General features: G+C 40.5%; 1 protein-coding gene and 1 long non-coding RNA gene across 15 annotated transcripts in view; one reads left to right on the top strand and one right to left on the bottom strand.

Annotated features, from left to right (window-relative positions):
* The window catches only part of GLIS3 (GLIS family zinc finger 3), a 206,337-nt gene extending 193,726 nt beyond the window's left edge, over positions 1-12,611 (bottom strand). For 2 of the 10 annotated variants that reach the window (XM_050716144.1, XM_050716143.1), the window contains exons 1-2: positions 12,367-12,525; positions 6,403-6,884 (exon numbers count right to left, since the gene is read on the bottom strand). In XM_050716144.1, coding sequence (XP_050572101.1) covers positions 6,403-6,787 — 385 coding nt within the window. In that variant the 5' untranslated portion in view covers positions 6,788-6,884; positions 12,367-12,525. Of the gene's footprint in view, positions 1-6,402; positions 6,885-12,056; positions 12,129-12,366 lie in introns of those variants that run through there. The other 8 variants (XM_035565811.2, XM_035565807.1, XM_035565809.1 and 5 more) reach the window with 8 other exon arrangements.
* A 121-nt stretch (positions 12,612-12,732) lies between these two features.
* LOC118257641 (uncharacterized) lies at positions 12,733-19,186 on the top strand. 5 transcript variants are annotated; one of them, XR_007709210.1, is made up of 6 exons: positions 12,733-12,823; positions 13,281-13,385; positions 15,066-15,199; positions 15,598-15,636; positions 17,745-17,812; positions 18,135-19,186. It is a non-coding gene; the product is annotated as an uncharacterized LOC118257641 (long non-coding RNA). The 5 variants fall into 5 exon arrangements; XR_007709211.1 differs by lacking the exon at positions 12,733-12,823 and having other exon boundaries at positions 13,090-13,385; positions 16,675-17,812; XR_004781658.2 differs by lacking the exon at positions 12,733-12,823 and having other exon boundaries at positions 13,090-13,385.
* Positions 19,187-20,849: the final 1,663 nt, after the last annotated feature.

Raw genomic sequence — 20,849 nt, forward strand, 5'->3', positions numbered from 1 at the left:
TGAAAGCAGGTGTCATAAAGCTGATGATAAATACAGTCCATCACCTTCAGTTGGCTTGTCCCAGTTTGAAAGAATAATATTTTGTCTAAGAAAATTTTAATATGTGACCTAACCCTTAGTGTACCCTTTCACTATATTTTTCGTTGTATTTTAGATAGCTGCAATTCACTTTAAAGCATACTGTCCAAGCCCACAAAGCACTGGATAAAAGTAGAAGAGTAGTTACATTAAACTCTTAACACAGAATGGGTAAGTGTTGGCAATATGCCTAATACTCTTCAGGGATTTTACAGTTCCTGTGTAAAGTTGATCCCTTCTGGCATTAAGCCTAACACTCTCCAGGGAATTTTTGTAAGTTGCCTCAGGCCTTTATAATACATCGTCCAATATGCATTTTGATATCACTATTTTCATTTTCTTCAGTATTTTCTTCTTAAAAAAAAGGTTTTGAATGGTTAAGATAGAGACTCTAAAAGTACAGCGTCAAAGTCACTGTAAATTGCCCGAATACCATTTGTGTTCAGGAGTTAAGCCATGGCTGAAACATGAGAGATGGAAAAATAAAACAAATTAATCTGCAACAACCACTCCAAAGGTATGTCTTGCTATAGCAATCTATGCACCATCTTTTACATTAAAATGAAATAAACCTCTTGTATATCCTATAAAGGCATGCCAAGATCCACAGAGAACCTCCTCAAACACAAGCAGAATTGCAATCAGTCTCTTCATCCCACCCCTAGAACTAATTCATGAATTAAACTTGAAGACTCTCACATCTTCATCTATGCCATTTTGAAAATTCCTGGTCAGGACAGAAGAATCCATCAAGACCCATCCCTGTTGGCTCAAGAATGGTTCTCCCCAACGATCACCAGAGCTGCAATTAATGATTTCCTTGCCTTGATGGGTCTTGTGTTCCTTTTCAAGCATGTCAAGGCAACTGAAGTATATGCAAAGCTGGAAAATCTGTCATGCTGGATACAGCTAAGATCATTATCACTTAAACACCTTGCTGTACCTAAACATTGTCAATAAATAGGCTTAAAAACTGCTGAAAGTTGATTAAAGAAAACAGCTGAAAAAGAAAATAAGGCCTGAGTCAAGCTTTCTGCACAAGGAACTGCACAGAATACTGATGAACAACTTGTTTTCAGACTGCGCCAACTGACACATAAAAAACAGTACTAGAGAGCAAAATAAGTATGTAGAAGAGATTTCAAGTGTGGCTCAAGCTGCTTACTGATTAACACTTCTGCACATAACAAGCCTGACAGACCTGTGTGGTTACTGTTCAAAAGTGAAACAAGGCTCTCTTGGCCACTGGAGACAAATAATCCTTCCTGACCAAGTTCACAGTTCTCACACAGCTTAGAAGCGCTGGAGCTGGTTCTCCTCACAGAAGACAAAAAAAAAATCCAACCAAACAAAATACAAATAAAGAGCACCCCCGCCCCCCCAACAACAACAACAAAACCACACACATGATTAAAAACAAAATGAAATATCAAAACAAAAAAACAGCCACAAGATTTAACATGTCTGTCAATATTTCTAGGTTAAGGAAGAGTCCTAATGATCCTGTATAGGAAACATGAATTCTATCTTATCAGACATTTTACCAGGAAAAAAAATTGTAGTTGCATTTGCAAGAAAACCATAATAGGAAATAAAATACACAAAGATTTTTCATCTAAAGGCAAACACAACTTTGTAGAAATCACAGAAATGGAAGATGACAACTGTCTTTATAATGGCCATAAAATGTACAGCAAAAGGGATCAATATATATCTGTGTAAGTTTATTTAATGGCTAGTTTCTTTAAATGCCAGTAAGCGTTTTCTTTTACCTGCATATGTCCAGATTATCTTCCTCATGCCCCATCTCAAGTATTTTCATGTCAACTCTTCACAGCTATAACACAGCCTCAGTCACATACCCACACACTGAGTACAAAACAGTTTTGGTAGAGCAACCAGAGTGGAACAAAAGGCCAGACTGACTTCCAAGGCTTGGATTATGCATGAAGCATCATCTGCTGCCAGAGAGAAAGGGGCACAAGGGGGTTGCTATGGCTGCCATGTCTGAGAGCTGCTTGTAATTTCTAGAAAGTCTTGCCAGATATAACAGGTCAAACCACAAACATATAAAGAAAGAAGACCAAAAGCCATGATGACATGCTGCCACCCCACTTCCTGTGTCCTTGTGGGACCTCTCCACCAGGTTATGGGAACACTGGCTGAAGGTGGAGCAGCTACACCACCTCCATGAACAGTAAGCACCTCATTGGAGAATTCCTACCACAATGGAAATTCTCTATCAGGCAGATTTGTGTAGCTTTAAGACTGCAGTGTATTGCCTAACATGACAGGAAAATATACTACTAAGCCTCAAATAAGCTTCCATAAATATCTATGTATGATCACAGTGTTTCAGACCAAGGATCCAGCTCCCCCAGGACCCGACCCTCCTCTGTCCCCAGTGGACCCTACTAGGTAATGCTGAGGAAAAAACATAAGCTTTCCTTTTGAGCAGCCAACTCCAGTAACTACCTAAATCAGTAGCAATGTGTTTGTTTTTAATACCTCTTGATGGAGTTCAAAAACATACAATTTCATTCACAGACTAAGAGAAAGCAGGTACAGGTGTTGAACATGTTGGCAGTCAGAAAATATGTGTTATTTTCCAAAAGATTTGAGATTTTTATTAGTATGTTAGACACGACAGCACTCAGGATGTGCCTGAACATCCTCCAGCTCATGCTCACAGAATTGTTGTCCATACAGATGAGTGAAAAAGACAAGCAATAAGAACAGCTACTAGATTTTCTAGAAGATGAAATACTACTCAGATATGTGTATTCAGAGCAGATAAGCTAAGTAATACATCTTTGAATAAATAACATTGCCTGGGCATCATTACATCTAAAGGGCAGTTCTAATGTGAACCACTTGAAGATTAGACTTTCTTTTCAAATTTACATTATTAACAGAACCATGCAGTAGAAAGCTAGATTTTTTTGGTATAGTTTTTCATTACAGGACCTCTCAAAAGATCTTCTTCATTGAAAAGAGAAGCTGAAGACAAATGCTGACCACATTTCAGTCTTCTGTCTTCCTTTGCTGTTCTCAAACGTTTCTGCTCATTTTTACCTGATGTCTCTCCAATTCTTTTTCACCATAGCAGCTAGTGTCAATAGAGATCTGCTTTCAAAGTCTGAGTAAACCTATAATGTGTGGAAGTAATTATTCACGAAAAGTGGTCAAATAGACATACCAAATGTAATGAGACACTGTAGATTTCCAACGTCAAATATGTGTACTGTTATGCTTGCAGTTTGCACCTAATTTCTATGTGAAAATATCTAATTTGGGAAGACAAAAGTGTACATTCTTAGCAACAAAAACAACCTACTCTCACATTTTTCTGTACTGAAAAAAAAATCCACCATTATACTATTTTCTTTTTTGGACACACAAAACAGTACTAGAAAGCACATCATACATTCAGTACCACACAGGAAGTAAAGCAGTTGAAGTCAGAGACCTACACAAGTGCCTGTCAAGACTTGCTTTTTTTCTCCACAGTGAGAAAACACAGTGTGCTTTAGGTTCTTGTCATGCACAGAAGTGTAACAGTTTCTGTTAATGTGACTTGAGGTGGCAACCTTTCTAAAAATCCTTTTCTCTCGAAGCTTTGCATCCTTATACAAGATAAAGATAGTCTTCATGCAAATAAAAGATTCTCAGCATGTTGCCGAGAGCATGTTGCACTTACTGTACATTATTACTGTTCTCTTTCTACACTCAGCACCATCTCCTGTCAAAAAAAACTCCATAGAAAACAAGGCACATAGTTGCACACAATATTCTGTTCTTTCCTTTACCCCAAACTGAAGCTCACGATCTTTTTAAAAATGGTTTATCCATTATTGAAAGAGAGCAGGAAAGCTATTTGCCAACATCAAAAAGTCATTTTCTTGGTGTATCTTAGTGCTTTTATTAGTCCATATATTTTAAAGTTAAAAAAGAAAAACAAAAAACCCATCTCTGAATAGTGCAAACCTCTATACTGATACCAAGACAACTGTAAAAGGAAAACTTGTCTTCCTGAGAAAAAACTTTAACTAAAATAAATACCTATCAAAAAACATTGCCCTCTATGTACCAGCCACTAGTAAAGGACAAAAAAAGACTTGCACGGGCATAAGTTACATAAATAGTTTTAGAGGTTTATAGTCTTATTTATAAACTTTATGCAGCGTATCAGTGTCTTAGAAAATTATGTGGATGCAGCTAAGCGTATGAGACTTAGTTCTTCTATGGTATATATGTTCCCAGCACACATAACCTTTAACTTCCTAAGCAGGCCTGTTAATAAAAAGAACATAAAAGCAGGAGGAATTACTAATCCCAATCAATAGAAACAGAATCCGAAGTCCATGGTACCTGAAGCCCATAGTATCTTCTTCCATGGTAACTTATCTTCTTGCACTTTGTAGAGTTCCTACTATTCTATAAATTCTCAAAAATCAAACTACAACATATTCTCACATGGGATAAACTGATTTTACAAGTTAAATACTTTAACATCTGCTTGATGAAGGAAAAGGCACTGAAAAGAAAGAAGGTAGACAAGAGGATACAGTAAAGGGCTCTGTGGCCATTCACTAGCCATCCTATATTGCCTGATTACAGAATAAATATCCAAAGCATGCTTTTGGAAAGACAAGCATGTGTATATGTTAGTGTCGTCCATGTTCTTTATCTCCTAATGTCTTCCCTTACGTTCTTCATTTATTTTGCAATTGTCACAGTCTGTTGCCTTCCCAGTTACTTGGTTCCAAAATGTCTAACGAGCACTGTTTATACATACGCTTCCCTGATGCCAGCTCTTCCACCAGAATCACTGTTTGCTGTGATTCAAAATTGAAGACTGCTTTACATACACAGTAGGTGAGTGGGCCAAGGAACAAAGATGGAAATGACAGACAGGAACACCATGGTCAGGCAGAGCAGATCCAAATCCCCAGATGCCAAGGACAATAAACTAGGTGACCCTCTCTTCACCATGTGATGCTCTCTGGAAGACATACAGCTGGCAGAGCAGCTGCTACATACATTGTTTTAGAGATCCCTGAATGGATCTATTATATTTAAGTAAATAATTTTGAACAGAGCAGGAACCAAACTCTACCTGTAGTGACAGAGAAAAACTTTCCTCCAGAGCTCTTCATGTGAGGAGCCCGCCTCTCCTTGTTGCCAATAGCAGAAGGTTGAAGCTAGATAGTGTAAATAACACCCACCACCAACAGCAAAGCAAGCAACAGACGATCAATCTCAGAGATCACCCAATGAATATGTATATGCATTACTACAGGCCTGACTCAGCAGAGCACTCAAGCATGCAGTTAACTTTCAACTTGTTCTGAAATACTGGTGGCTTCAAGCCTGCATGCCTTGCTGAAGAGGGTTGGACTTACTAAATTTTCTAAGCAGAGTAATGAAGGAAAAAGGAAAACCGAGAGAAGCAACAGACTTGGAACAAAACAAGAAATCTGTCTCCTTTTCTGTACTTGCACTTAGATATAAAACCAAACTTTTCCTGGTATTTTAAAACATTTAATTCCTTTCTATCCATTAAATCCTCAGGTCTACATACCAAAATTCCTCAAAAGTAGTGTCCTGATTTTAGCTTGGCCAGAATCAATAAATACTGAAACCTAAAGTTCTCTTCTAACTTCATAGACCGAAGAGCAGACAATCAAGTAATTTCTGATATAATCTGATATAATTCTGAATAATCTCTGATGCACAACCACTTACCCAAAAAGGATCTGCATCCAAATCTTGTAAGAGCTATGCATCATTATTTTCCACAGCACACACAGTGGTTCCAGAAATTGAATTGAAAATCTAAGGTTGAGACACGCTCCAAGGTGCTTTACAGCTTGCCCTGCCTAAGCACTCTAAAAACTATGACTACATTGCTGCTTTCATCGGTAAGCAGCTGTTAGTCACCAATGGAAAGCTGTACTCATACATCCAAGATGGAATATTTCTGATAGCACTCACAAAATTCTGGCTCTACAGAGCACAAAACAACTATCTGGATTTGTTGAGTTAGGTTAGGAAAGCAAAGTCAGACCACACTGTTTATAAGGAATCTTAGGACAGCTCCAGGAGTATGAGCAACTGCTGTAAATTATAAAGCCCTTGGAAAAAAATCAAGTGATTAATTACTTTAGTTGAAAATAGCAAAACATTCTGTTTCAGTATCTCCTCTGTTGTAGTAAAATAGTCGTAAAGAAGAGAATGGATTTACTGAAACCAATACCATCTAGCTATGTGATACTGGAGAAGAAATGCCATTACTAAAAGCAATATAAAAAGGAGTTTTACCTTTACCTGTGCACGGTGAGAACGTGTTTCCAAATTCTTGCTGTTTTGGCTTTAAGGATTGTGGGGCTGGCAGTTCTGGCGGCTGCAGGACTTCAAATAAAGGCTTCCCATTTGTAACCACTTGTCGTCTGGGACTCAGAGCGGGAAGGTGAATGGTACTGTCAATGATGTTGCTCTGAGGAGCTACCCCTCCTCCTAGGGGCATCTTTAAATGTAGGCTGGCAGAAAAGTTTCCGATAGCTGGGCTTGGGCTGCTGCTATCTGAAGATACGCAGGGAGTTCCTGCATGAACTCTGATAGGTGGGATCTGCTGTCCACTGATCATCCCAGGTCCATGAGAAATACCTGTTGACCGATGGCTCATACTGCATGACCTCCCATTCATTTTTAAGCAGTTAATGAAATCAAAGCGTGTTTTTACAGACCCACAGCTATGACTGATATCAATCCAAAGTCAGTAAGTAATCCATTGTGTATTACACCTGTTAAAAATAAATAAATAAATATATAAATAAAAATAATTTATGTTTTAGTAAATAACGCATAAAATACAGGTCTGCCTGTGGCTGTTAACTTGGTGACATCACCGGTTACAAGCAACCACGTACAAGTGCTACATGGCCTGTCAGGGAGAGAGAACAAAACCAAGCAATGACTCACAGCTCCAATGTGGAGAGAACCTGCCCCTTCAAAAGCTGAAGTTTGCAATAAGGTCAGCTGCCTTCGCATTAGCTAAACCAGCCATGAAATGAAGTGAATGCTGAGCAACTGAAAGAATGCAGCCAGGAGTGAAAAGACTCTCTGATAGGGCATCGTTTTTAGGATGAACAGGGATATCTCCCCTTTTCCTGCCACCTCCTCAGTCTATTAATTAAAATAGAGCTGAAAGCAAACACAGCAGGGCAGCACTATGCCAATGCAGACAAAACAGGAAAGAGATGCCAGTTCACATCCTAAAGGATGTACACACAACAAAAAGGAGAGGAAAAAACAAAACCACAGAAATGCCTCTTTGGACCTTCCAACACTGGTGGGGCTTCACTGTAGAAAACTATTACAAGAAAGCACAGCGCAACAGTATTTGTGAATGTAACTACAAAAGTGGATGCCCACTGTAAACCTACAGATATGCCGTAACTTAGATATCATCATACAGTGGCAAATTTTCATGGTCGTCTTTTGATTATGACAATAATTTTGGAACTCTGACTTTCCACAAAGACACTTTTGTCACTTAAGTTTTCCTGTTACTTCAATCTTAGAAGAAAAGACCGGTAAAGGTTTTGAGTGATCATCTCAGACGTGACCTATGCCACAGCAGAATCAACTAGATCTAAACATTACCTGATATAAAAAAGATTTTGTAGACAAAAGCTGCACTTGTCAGTGTAAATCACTAGGCTAAGGTATCACACAGATGGGGAAATTTCAGCCATAGCTCTGCTGAACAGCATATGCCCAACTTTCATCACTAGGTTTGTGTGTTTAACATTAAGCACATGTTTAAGTAGCTCTTTCAGTCATGGACTCTGTGCCTAATTGACTTGTTCAGACATCCAAATTGACAGAAATAAAACTGAAATTCAGCTCCAATTATGGTCTTCATTCATGTATACAGTAAGGTTTTAGTTAAGTATTATGACCTTGCTGCAGCAAAACATTGAACTATAACTTTTATCTTCAGCACATGAGGTTTTCAGCATTGAAGCTAGTAAAGTTACGATCAGTATATTCATGATCGAAGTTTGTGTAGAACCTTCAGGCTTAACTCTTGGATTACTATGTCCCAATTTTCTCCCTCTGTGAACTGCCAAAAAAAAAAAACAAAAAAAAACCATCAAATATGCCTATTTTGCAAAACTGCATTCATATCACACCTCCAGACTAGAGTAAAAGCCATCTAAGTGACTGTACAGATACACATGCATAGATATTCATATACACACGCTATAGTTTAAACTCACTAACAATGAAAGGTCTAAGCACATTACCTTCAAAGACAAGAACAATATTATGACTGACATTAGTAAGAGAGGGATGCTCTAACCACACTGGGTTGGTCACAAAAGATGTGTTTAAAATACTATTTTTATTGTTATGTTTCTATATTATGGGAATAAAAATTGTAAAGAACACCATTTAAAAGAAATATTATTTATTGTCATGCCTTGCTGAAGCACAAATCATTCTTTGCAATTCAACCAAGGACAGGCAGAGCTGAATGTTCTTAAATCCTCAGTTTGTTTTAAAAGCAGAATGTACCTTGTCTTAACACAGGTGACTAGTTCCTTAGAAAAGGATACACAAACAAAGGCAGTTGTTTTGCTGGTAAGGCTATATACCATGGCACTATAAATCGGCTACAGATAACAATCATTCTGGTCTGTAATCCCTGTCTGTGAAAAGTACTTGTATAATCAAGAAAAGATTACACATGACAAACGCATTAGCTTTACTCAGTACAAGCGTCTTCAGTTTAATCAAAGAAGTACACACAGTTTACACAGACCAACCAGCTCAGGCAAAATCCAGGTCAAAGCTGGTTGGTCTCCTTACTGTTCTTCTCCTACAGTAACTGTATTTTACAATGAGTAACACTGTTCCATACTGTCTTTGCCTCACTTTTATCACTGAATACTGCTGGTTTTTTCACACTTGAAGAAAAGGCCTCTGGGCCTGTAATTTCTTTCTTAAGGCCAGTAAAGATATATTTTGAACCAAAAGACCTGAAAGTGCACACTAAACAACCTTTATTCTTTTTATGGATGAAAGCAGAAACAAGTTAAGTAATTTCTCTATGATTTCTTTGCCAATTTATCTCTCTGATTCCATCATGAAGATGTGTAACATTACATTAACATGAAAATTGGCACTTTCTTTCTTTAAAACATTAAAGCACCTTGGAGAGTATTACTTTTCTCATCTTTTTTGAATTATTATTTTGTTGTACTTTTAGTATTATTTACTTGTTCACAAGTGCCCTTTCATTAATCTGATTTGTTTAGTATCAGCTTCCATCAAAATGACATTCTTATATCAAAGTCAGAGTGGCTAAACTGCACTGAAGCATATGTAACTAAAAGCCAATCAGATGGTAATTAAATTCTAAAAGTCTAGATGACGTTTACATCATAAAGAGCTCCCAATTTTAGACACTTAAAAAAGTAAAAAGACATGATAAACTTCTAACCATAGTGATTTTAGAAGTTGTAGGAATATTGCATCGGATACTGTTGTTTATTTACTTTACCCTTAGAAATTCTGTAAAGGGTTGAAACTTACATATAATAAATTAAGAACACAAAAATACCAAAGAAAAGAATACTATCCTGAGACTGAACAGTTGTGCCAGACAAATTCTTTTGCTGTACCAGAGCACTGTACAAGCACTTGCCACCTTTCAATGAAATATTTCTCTCCATCAATGAGACATCACAGTGCCCTTTCCTACTCGCTCTGATGTCAAAGGAAATACATTTAGGTCCACTGCTTCTGAAGTCTCTTTTTGTAAACTGACATTACTCAAAGCTCTATGACTCTGCATCTATCAATAACAGCATGACAACACAGTTACTCAAAATCCATAACAATGATTCATAAATTCACTTGCAGAAAACCATGTAGTAAAATTTAAATTCAAGCTGAATCTCTGGAAAATGTGAGTACTAATCCTTCAGAAAGGAAAACAAAAGATGAATTCACAAGCCTTTGCCTGCAGCACAGTATGCCATATAGTCTGCTCTTACAGTGCAGCTTTGAAAAGTGCTGGTTTATCACTCAACCCACTGAAGTAAGAGGTAATACGCCGTTCAGTTTCAGTAAGTGCTGAATTAGCCCACTGCAGACATCAGTTTAAGAAGCTGTAATTAATCTAGCTCAGGAGATACTTTCACAGTTTGATTAGGTGGTGTTTATCAGACACGGGCACTTTGCACATCAGGTATCAAGCACTATCAAAGTATCAAGCACTAACAAAAAAGGCTGAAGGACAATGCACCACGCAGTCCCTCCTTCATACTCTTCCACTGGAGACCCTTACCTCACCACCACAGCAGCTACCATGAGAGCAGACACATGGCATCACCCCTTCGTGCGCCTGGACCATGTACTGCAGGACTGCGAGCGCTGTCTTCACCTCACCAAGACCAGGGACGGCCTCTCTCCAGCATCCCCCCACCCCATCTCGGCACTGGTCCAGAGGAGGGCTCCAGAAAGGGGGTGCCCCACCTCAGCCTTGCTGATCGCCCCTTGTCTACAGAAACTGGGCCCTGGAAGCTGCCGTGTATCACAGCTGCTTGTGAAAAGCACGCACCCTGACAGAAGCTCCACAGCCACCGGCTTAACAACTTGTCTTCTAAAAAACACACACTCACCAAATGAAGTACTGGTTTGACACCTTCTGCACAGGTGTCTGGCTACAGTTCAGAAACCAAAAAAGGTAACGACGGGTTTTCCTTTTCCTTTTCCTTTCCAAGGGAAGGAGATTTAACTAGGGAAAAAAGAACTAAACTTAGAGCTTGGAACTCAGCTTGGAACAATACGCAGATCAGGAACCATAACTGCAATAAAGGAAGATGATGAGGCTTCAAAACTGAAGCTACAAAATACAGTTTCCACACAATTTATAGAATCTTTTCCCTACTCTCCATGCAAGCCTGCATCTCAGAAGCCATGCACTACTGAGAACAGTAAGTACCTTACATTAGCATCCACTGTTTTGGTCATTTGTGTCCTTGTCACGACACCTGCAGTTTCGGACTACCACAGGGGCCTGGATTCCAAACTGCAGTACCCTGATGATACCACATTTTTGTTAAGCCCAGGTGGTCATCCAAGAAAAATGATGGAAGGGTCATACAGTCTCCAGGTTTCTGGTTCTCCACTGTCAGCAGAAAGCCTTCTTGAAATGATCAATAAGCAAGGCACGTGAAAGTAAGAGGAGGTCCTCTACAGCACTGTAAGACAACCAGCCTCCAAACACAACTGAGTTTCTCAGAGCTCATGTAATAAATACACTAATTACTTATTACTTCCATCACTATAATTCCTGGGAAGATTAGTCACAGAAAGGAATGCCTTTGTGCAAGGGACTGTACAAACATAGCACAGAATGCAGCCACCAGTACTGCTACAACTGCCATCAGAACAGCAGCCGTTATCAGTAGACAGGATGATGTATATCCTCGTGTAGACGGGACCCAGAATTTTTACCGCTCTGCCAGAAAAATCTCCTCAGGTTTTTATGTTGGTAATTAGGATCTCCTCAGACTTTTCTCCGCTAGGACTGAGAGTGACAGGGCTGTGCCACTGCAAGTGGTTGCTACAGCCGAACAGCAGGAGCTTTCCAGGAGTAGCGTTATTCTCACTAGGGTGAGCTACAAACTTCAGGCGAGCTGACAGGGAAACCCAGCACAACCTGGGAGCAGCAAGCACTGTCTGAGGCGTGCTTTTGGAACTGCTGCTGATAGCTGCAGCAGGTGTGAGCATAAGCAGGAGACAGGGAGCCACCGACGGTGTCCCCATGGGAGGCAAGGACAGCAACCACAGGGCCAGAGGCGCCTGCCCTGATGCCCCGCTGCCGCCACCACGCGCTGCCACGGGCAGATATCCCATCAAATGCCCACCACCACCCGTATCTCACCCACACGCCTCACCGCTGAAACTGGAGCAGCCTCAGCCCGGGCCAAAACCCGATCGGGGCTCTGAGGAGAAGAGGGCACGGCTGAAAGCCGCGAAGCCCAAGAAGCCGCGGTGACCAGCCGCACGCAGGCCCTCAGACGAGGCAGAGCTGTCACCTCGCCGGGCACTGCCCGCGGGACGCCCGGCCCCGGACCAGCCCCCGCCGCGGGGGTCTCGGCATCGGGTCCTCGCCTCGTCCCCCGCGCCCCGCCGCCCCCGCGCTGCTCCGCGCCGCCGGCGGGTCAAGCTCGCCCGCCGCCCGCCGCCGCCTCCCCCGACCGGTACCTATCTCCGCTTATTCACCCGCGGGATGACCCGTCTCTCCCGGGAGGCTGTCTGGCTGGCTGTGCCGTCCTGCCAGACGGCGCTGCGCCCTCATGTCCGCGGCAGGCGGGCTGGTCAGCGCGGTGAGTAACGGCCAAGTAACTTCGCCGCCGCCGCGTTTGTTTTGCTTTTTCTCCCCCAACAACTTCCCCCCCACGCTCCCGCCCGGCTCTGACGCGGGGGCCGGGAGCTGCCGACTCAACCTCTCCCGGCGGCGGCGGCGGTGGGGCGAGCCCCCGCCGGGGGGCCGGGGGCAGGCGGGACGGGGCCCGGCCGGGCCGCGCACGCCCCGCCGCGCTCACCTCCCGCCTCCCCCGCCTGCAGCGAGCAGCTCCCCACGGAGCCCGGCCGGGCCGTGCCGGCGCTCTCATGTGCCCGCCGGCCCCGCCGTTAACCCTTGCCGCCGCCATTTGGGGCGGTGAGGGGGCTCTGCGGGGGATGGAGGGGATGGGGAGCCGGGAGGTGGAGGTGGTCGCACGCGGGGGCCGGTGTGGGGCTGAAGGGCTGCTGCCCATGGGGCGGATGGGGGGTGTTTAGGAGGTCTCTAGGGGCTGCAGGGCGGCTGGAGAGGTTCTGGGGGCTGCATGGGGCTGTGTGGTGCTGTAAGGAGGGATGCGTGGGGACTTGCTGCGGGGTCTGGAGGGGCTGGGGAGGAGGTGAGGGAAGGGGACAGCACCACTGGGGTGGGAAGAATCAAGGGGCTGGATACCTGTCGACACTCTCCTGGGTGCTTTTTAGAAATGTGGTGTGAAGGCAGCTCTTCTGTCTTATAAGATGGGGGTCCTGCTTGGAAACACTAGAGACTGGACTAGCAATGGGATAAAGAAAAGCTGAAAGGATTCAGGCAGGTCTGCTGCGTTTATCCCCTCACCCAGAAAGGTTCCCAGGGTGACGCAGACTCGAGGTGTTTGACCCAGGATGCCTGTCTCCCACAGATGGAGGGAACGGCCCAGGAACTGAAACTTCTGCCCTCACTATGGGTCAGTTTTATTTAATTGCTGTAACTGGGGAATTGGGAGCATAACTGAGGTGAAGATGAGTCGCTGGAAAGCCAGGCTCAGACAGCAGCAAATCGTCTGATGACTCCCTCATCTAGACCTAGTGGTGGGACGTCCTGCCAGCAGTGGAGTCCTGGAGGAAGGGCAACCACCTGCATGTGTGGGCACTGGGAGAGTGCAGCAGGCTCAGGCCCTGTATGCAAAGCAGGATCAGCCCAGCACATAGATAAGGTGTTAATCACAGTTCTCCAAGTCCCAAAGAGTGTCATTGTGGCTGTCCTGATCATTTCTTCCAGGGAGAATGGGAGCCTGCAGCTCTGCTTGGCTTGTTTGCAAGGCATGGTGAGGGTTTGTGTCAGGGTGCATGCAGATCACTGGGCTGCTCAAGGCCAGCCTTGAGTTCCTTGGCTGGATAAGCTCTTCTGAGCCAAAGCTTTTTTGCTGTTCAATCACATTACACCAAATTAATGCAAATATGAACTTGATAAGAAGACAACAGCATACATTCTTTACATAGCCAGAGTACATAGAGAAAATGTTGAGGCTTCAGGCTTTCTCATAGGGTGACAATGTTTTGCGATCTCTTTGTTTCTTTGCGTATGGCTGCTTAGGTAGTGATTGAGTAAGTTCTAAATAAAATAACTATATACAGCATATACAGGTTATTGAAAAACAAAAAGAAAAAAAAAAGTAAAAAAAAAAAGTAAGCTGTGCCTGACTTTTAAAAGCTTATTAAAAGCACTGACAAAGGAAGAAGGGGTCTTTACCACGTGAAAGCAGAGAATGTATATGTAAGCCAAGCAAATTAAAATATCCCATGTTGTTTACTGTCTCATGGTACCACAGGACAGAATTTTCCATGCAACTACATTTTAGTTAGAACTCATCACTAAAAATTTCAGGGGTTATCCCTGGACTGATGTGGGAGCCATTGTAATGATAATGGTAGACTCACATTGCAAATGACTGATATAGGTTTATTCAACAGCAACAACAAAAACATTAAAAAAGGAAGTCTGCAAAATTCATATTTTAGTTGAAAGTTACCAAAACAACTAAATAAACAAATTGCTTTAAATAAATTTCTTTAAGTAAACACTGAGGATGTTATCAAAAACAAAATCTGACATCCATAAAAATCTTCTTCCATTCTTGAGTCATTCCTGTCTGTGGGAGGTAAATTGTCAGTTCTTCAATGAAAAAAATTGATGGATCCTAGCCATGTAACACTTTGTGAAACACATCATGTAAAACAGAAGGAACATGCAGTCTTTACATGCAGGAAGAGATAGTTTTAGCTGTTGTCATTGAAGCCTGATGAGAAGTGTATTGAGCAGGGAACAAAGATGCCAGTGAAGATCTCACATTACCAAAATTAATATTAGGTAATTCAAATTTTGAAATCTTCCTTAGTTTTGGGGGTGTTGGAGAATCTAGTAAACTTTATGCAGTATAAACCAGATAAGGCTACTAAGTATAGTAAAGGAGTACATCCAATCTTAGCGGGCAGCAACACTGCGTATTTTCATAAAGATCTGTAAGTATATGCCCATACTCATTTCATACAGGAAACATACTTCTTTAAGATGAAAAGGCTATGCATTATTCCTCCAGAAAACTGCTTTTTTTTATTACATGAAACTAATCTTTCTCCATTGCAAGTTTTCTCCTCTCTAGCTCAATCCATGTATCCAATGGAGTTGGTGTATTCAGAAAAGGATAAATTATAGTTTACATCTGAATCCCTTGTGAACTCAGGCCATCACCCAGCCAAGACCAAACTGTGGTTTCCTGAGGTAAAACACTTTTTTGTCACTTTATTCCCAAGAGAAATTTTATTAGTTCAGTAAAATCGTTTAGTTTTCTCTTGAGGAAATGTGTAGTTACATGCTATATGAGGGTATACCAGGCCTTTAAATTAAGCTTTCAGTTTAGAAACTGTCAAACACAGAAGCATTTTTACAAACATTTTTCGAGAAAAAAATGTGTTCTTTTTGCCTGCCTCCTGCTTCCAACCCCCCACCCCCCACAGCTGTTGGGATAACACAGTTGCCCTCAACTCCACTCTCCAGTCACTTTCTAACCTGATTATGGTTGCATAGTGCCATTGGGTGTGTTGACCAAAAGGGTGTTAGTACCAGTGCCAGAAAAGAAAGACAACTGTTCATATAAATCCTCCTATTCTTTGTTCTAGAGAAACACTGTCTCACTGGGTGAGCCCTGAAAGAAGATGGTGAGTGGCTAAAGACGTTTGAAAAGAGCTCACTCAACACAAGAGAGAAACTGCATGAAGAGAAGTTTATTTGTTTTGTTTACTGGCATTCTGGAGGGCTTTTTTAGTACAGGAATGACTCTCTGGGCAGTGAAGTGGAATTTATGGGAAGTCCAATTATTTCCTTTGGAGCTGGGGGAAAGCCATTCTTTCAGAGGGAATGGAGAGCAGGGATTGTGAAAACCTGGGGATACAGCTGGTTTTAATTTTACTCATCTCACTCTTCTGTATACCAGCACCAGAAGAACTAAGTCCTTAGGAGAGAAAACTAGGTAAAAAGATTACAAAATACAGTAATTTTGTTTCATTTCTGTAGCAAGACTGAAAACCTGTTTTGGACACCAATACCTTGGACACAGGGGTAGTCAATTTAACTGGAGGACAAGAACACCTTTGAAAACAAAAAAAAGAATCCAAGATAGTAGCTAGAATATTAGCTAGAATATGGTGACACTTGTGAAGAAAGAACTAGGAGAATGAGAAGGGCTTGTTTGCATCTTGATACCTCAGACACTAACTGGAATGGATATAAATTTGAACATTCACTTTTCAGACACAATAAGAAGCTTTTTCAAGGTTTTTTTTGGCAACTGATAACTAATCACTGAATTGTCTCTTGAACAACATCATGTAGCATACATCTGGGATGGACACTAAATATATTCCAAAATAATACAATTGGGTTTTCCTGGTTTATGTGCAAAAGAAAGTTTTGCACCAGGTAGGATCTAGGGATCAGGGTTTGTGGGTGTGAGCTCTGGGGCCAGGTCCTTTTTCTTCATCCTGCAAATCACAAGTTGGAAAGACAGGTTACGCTTGCTCAACTCTCATATGAAACCCAGGAGGGCTGTATGATATTACCATGACAAATGAGGGCCACCAAGCTTTGTTTTCTAAGTAATTCTAATTCCCAGTTTTATATCCTGAGTTCATAGTTTTGTAATGGGTTCTACTTGTTATACAGAAGACAAGGCAACATATTTTTCTTCTCCTTTGCAGTACACTAACACTATGCAGAGCATATTATGAAGTTTTCCAAAGCTGCTAACAGCATCTAGAGATAGTTAAAAGCAATCAGTTCCTCCCCCTGCAACTCCAGCAACTCATGCTACACTGCAATATGAAAAGATGTACTAAGAGCATTCAACTGACATTTAAAGTTTTGTCTAAACTGGCAAGTGGAGCAAAAGCTGCCCATAGGATAAGTATTAAAAAAATATTTACATTCTACTTATATCCTTAGAGAAACAGAATTTGACAAATCATGAGCTTCATTCACCAGCATTCTGAAATGGACAAAACTTGTGCTGGTAAACAGGGTTCATTTAACTAAAATGTAGACCAATTATGTGTGATATGAGCATATGTGCAGAACTGTTTCAGAAGAATGCAGCAACGTTATATAACAGCATGTGGTGATACAGTGTAACTGTTTATGGTCAGAAATTAGAATTATTAGATGAAAATGATTTGCAGGGGAATTCTAGGTTCTACAGTGCATCTCAAGAAGATGGAAATCAGACTGATGAGTGGAATAAATTTCCGAACTCATAATAATCTGGTCAGAGAGAAGGCTTAGCACAAGCAAAGCAGTTCAGCTACCATAGATACCTATCAACATTTAAACAACACTTTTCACTATGCATTTAACAGGTGAAGAGAACAGAGGGACCACAGTTGCCTGCGAATCTCAGTCTCTGTGCCCAAACAGAATCTGAAGTCAAATTGAATTTGACCTGGACCAATGTAACATATATTTGAATATAGTAAACTAAGCATGCCTAATTTCTATTCAGAGATTATAAGAGATTTCTGTATCAGGAGTTGGTATGACATCCATTCCATTCCCTACTGACATGACATCCATTTTCATTCATCTACTGATGACTGACACTGCTAGAAATAGCATTACTGATAGGACATTAACCAGGGGTGAAGTAAGAAGCAAAGAAGGAAATTTCCCACAGTTCAGCCAGAAACCTTAGAAGAAAATCCTGCGATAAAGTGGAACTACTGTTTGTTTGTCCTACAGTAAGATCTTCTGATATTAATAATTATTTCTTTCATAGGCCCCACCAATTGGAGATTGAACTGCTGATAAGTGCAATGTTGAAACTTGCTTTTCTTGTTTGTGAGAGTAAGCATTTTATTAATCACTTCTGTGGCATTTACATACCACTGCAATTTTTATCCTACTCTTGTTTCTGTGCCTAACCACTTAAGCACTGATTTTTAATGTTGCATTATATTGCCTATCCCATAATAGATACCTACATGAGCTTTCATCACTATATTACCTTAGGATTTCCACCCAAGGGACCAATGTAATTCAGAAAATACTAGTGGAAAGCACATTAAAAGTTATGTCCTTAAATCAATCAGTTGTTGAATGATTCAACCTAAACCTGCAACACACTCATTCATGGCTAGTCATGGAGACATCTGTTGCCTCTTTCCAGACAATGAATTTCTAGTGACAATGCTACACATGCAACAGAAAAGGCTTCATGGACGTTGCTCCTTCAAACCATTCTTCCAAATTCCATATCATCCTTTGGAAGAGGCAAGGTGACTGTTGGAGGCAGCCCTAGATCTTTAGAAAATCTGCCTGCTGACATCAGAAGAAAGTTCTTATGCTCCTTTCAAGCTCTAAGATGTGTGCAGTTTTGCCCATGTAGCATGGCTCTTGCCCCAGGCCACAGAAGGGAGAACAAGAGTGGGCTGTCACTTCAGTAAATGTGTTTTAGAAGACTGGTCAACTTGCCTGTATTTAAACAAAATTAGCAGATGAAGATGTGTGCACCATGTAAGTCAGCTAGGTCACTGCAATTAGTGATGTTTTATAATCCGGTTTGGTAGCCAAAATTTTTAAAAGCCCTTGTAGTTGTAAAAATAAAGAAAATTGGTGGCTTAGGGCTATGCAGATGTTTTTATATATATATTGTACAAACATTGCTAAACCCATATAAACGATATGTTGGCTCTGTTCCTTCTACCACATTTTCAAGAAATCAGTGAGACTGCCTTATTTTCTTTGTTTAGTGTGTGTCTGCTATGGCAAAATGTGCAATGGAAAAACAACATGAATAATTTGATGCTACTTTTTTTCTTCAATTTTATATACAATTCTTGGTAAACAGATTCTTGGTAAATTAAAAGTCTAACATTTTCTTATAAAAATGCTTTTCTTTCTCAGAACTTGTTTCTCATTCCTTCTGCTTCTGCACTTGCATATACTTCCTAAAGAGTATTTCTCAACTTGTGGACAGATAAAAACTCCTGTGCTCTTGGCTGAAGTTGAATCAACATCCAGATACAAGGCTGGTCACACAAAACTCCCAGAATTTGCTGTATACACTTAGGTTAGATTTACAAAAAATCACCACTTGCTAGCTAGGTGTCAAAACAATCACTTTCCTGACTTCATTCAATGTTCACTTTCCCAGCTGTGTTAATATAGATGTGTACACATATCTTCCCATTTAATTAGCTCTATAAGTATCTTAAAGTAGAGGGATATAGTCAATTAGAAACTCATATTCATAGTCTTGCTTTGATTTTGTGTAAAACAGTACTAACAACCTATCTGTCTCACTTCTTACCCATTTGTAAAAGAGACATAAAAACAGCTATGGCGATCTAGTACTAGAATATTTAGATTAATTCCTTTTAATTTTGTATTCTAGCTGCAGTAAGTGTACATTGCATAACCAGCATGTAGCTATTGCTAATTCCCTATTATACTACTTTGTTCTTGTTAAAGGATACTAAATAGAAAAAAAAGTAAAAACAGGTTACATGCTCCACTCTTGCTAGGGATACGAAGTGTCCTGCAAGTGATCAAAAATGTCCAATTGCACACAAATTTATTAGTCAGTTATAACTTATTTAGTGTGACATTAGTATATTTGGTGTATTTTTAATTTAACACTGAAAGATTCTGCACTGCAGAATTGCAGAAACACAGTTTCTGTAAAAAGCATGGAAATAAGACAAGGGTCTTCTTTCACAGTATTTTCAAAATTACAAGAAACTTTTAGAGACCCATTATCTCAATAATTCTGTATTTTTTCCAGTCCCAAAGGCCTGTGGCTTGACCATGGTTCAGCACATTTGCATTCCTGCTAATATTGCAGATAGGATCCCACTGCTTTAGTTTTAGGTTTCTGTATACCTATGTTCAGGCTATAGCCCTGAAAGGCCATGGTGGAAAGTACTTCCTAAGACTTCTGGTAACAGCACCAAACAAAAAGTTCATACAATTAATATGAAAATATGTATCAGTCCATTCAGCTTTTGAATGCTTCCTGCTTCATTTTATTTATTATTTTTTATAGTACAGCAAATTCTGTTCTCTGATACGCCTGTGTACCTCACTAACTTCTGTGAGCCTTACAATAACAATCCATAAGGAGAACTGGTTTAGACACGTTTCTGTCCATTTTCTCTGTGTTGCTCAAAATATATTCTTATCCTCCTGATATGCTGCTTTTTCTTTTCTGTCTTTAATTTATTCTGTTAAGGACACTTAAAGCTCCCTTTAAAAAATATCTTTGTTCAGAGCATAAGTTACCAATTTGCTGTGCTCTGTAACTGGAGGAGTTTGCATTTCTACAAAAACCTCCAGCATTCATAGTTTTAAGATGGAGCTTACTTGGAAAAATGACACTGTCAGAAACATTCTACAATATAAGCATTAGAGAAACAAGTTCTGCAAACTTTAGCTTTAGGAATAAAATCTTCCAATGTGTCCAGAGGAGTGCTGTGCTATTTATGGGGATCTTCTGTATTTCCTTTTTTATGTTCCCAGCTACACCTGTAGTGATGACAGAATCCTGACATTCACAATCTCATTCATAGTTCTTTCTTGTGCAGCTGAGTCTGTATCACCTGTTGTTGGGTGAGGTACAAAATGTAGTATGTGCTAAAACAGTTGTTTTTTTTGGTGTTTGTTCTGACAGCTCTGACAGCACATAATGTTGCATAGCCTAGGAATGCATAATTAATTGTGGAAAAACTTGTCCACAGAGAAATAGGAAAATGAAATAACAATAATCTTTACAAATAATTGTGTCAGCTTCAGTGTCAGCATCCAAGAGCTTTGGCACAAACTCATTTTTTTTCAAAGAAGAGGTACCATATATATAGTCATATATACCCGTATATACACACAA

The sequence above is a fragment of the Cygnus atratus genome, chromosome Z (genome assembly GCF_013377495.2).
Source record: "Cygnus atratus isolate AKBS03 ecotype Queensland, Australia chromosome Z, CAtr_DNAZoo_HiC_assembly, whole genome shotgun sequence".
In the NCBI taxonomy this organism is placed as follows: Eukaryota; Metazoa; Chordata; class Aves; order Anseriformes; family Anatidae; genus Cygnus; species Cygnus atratus.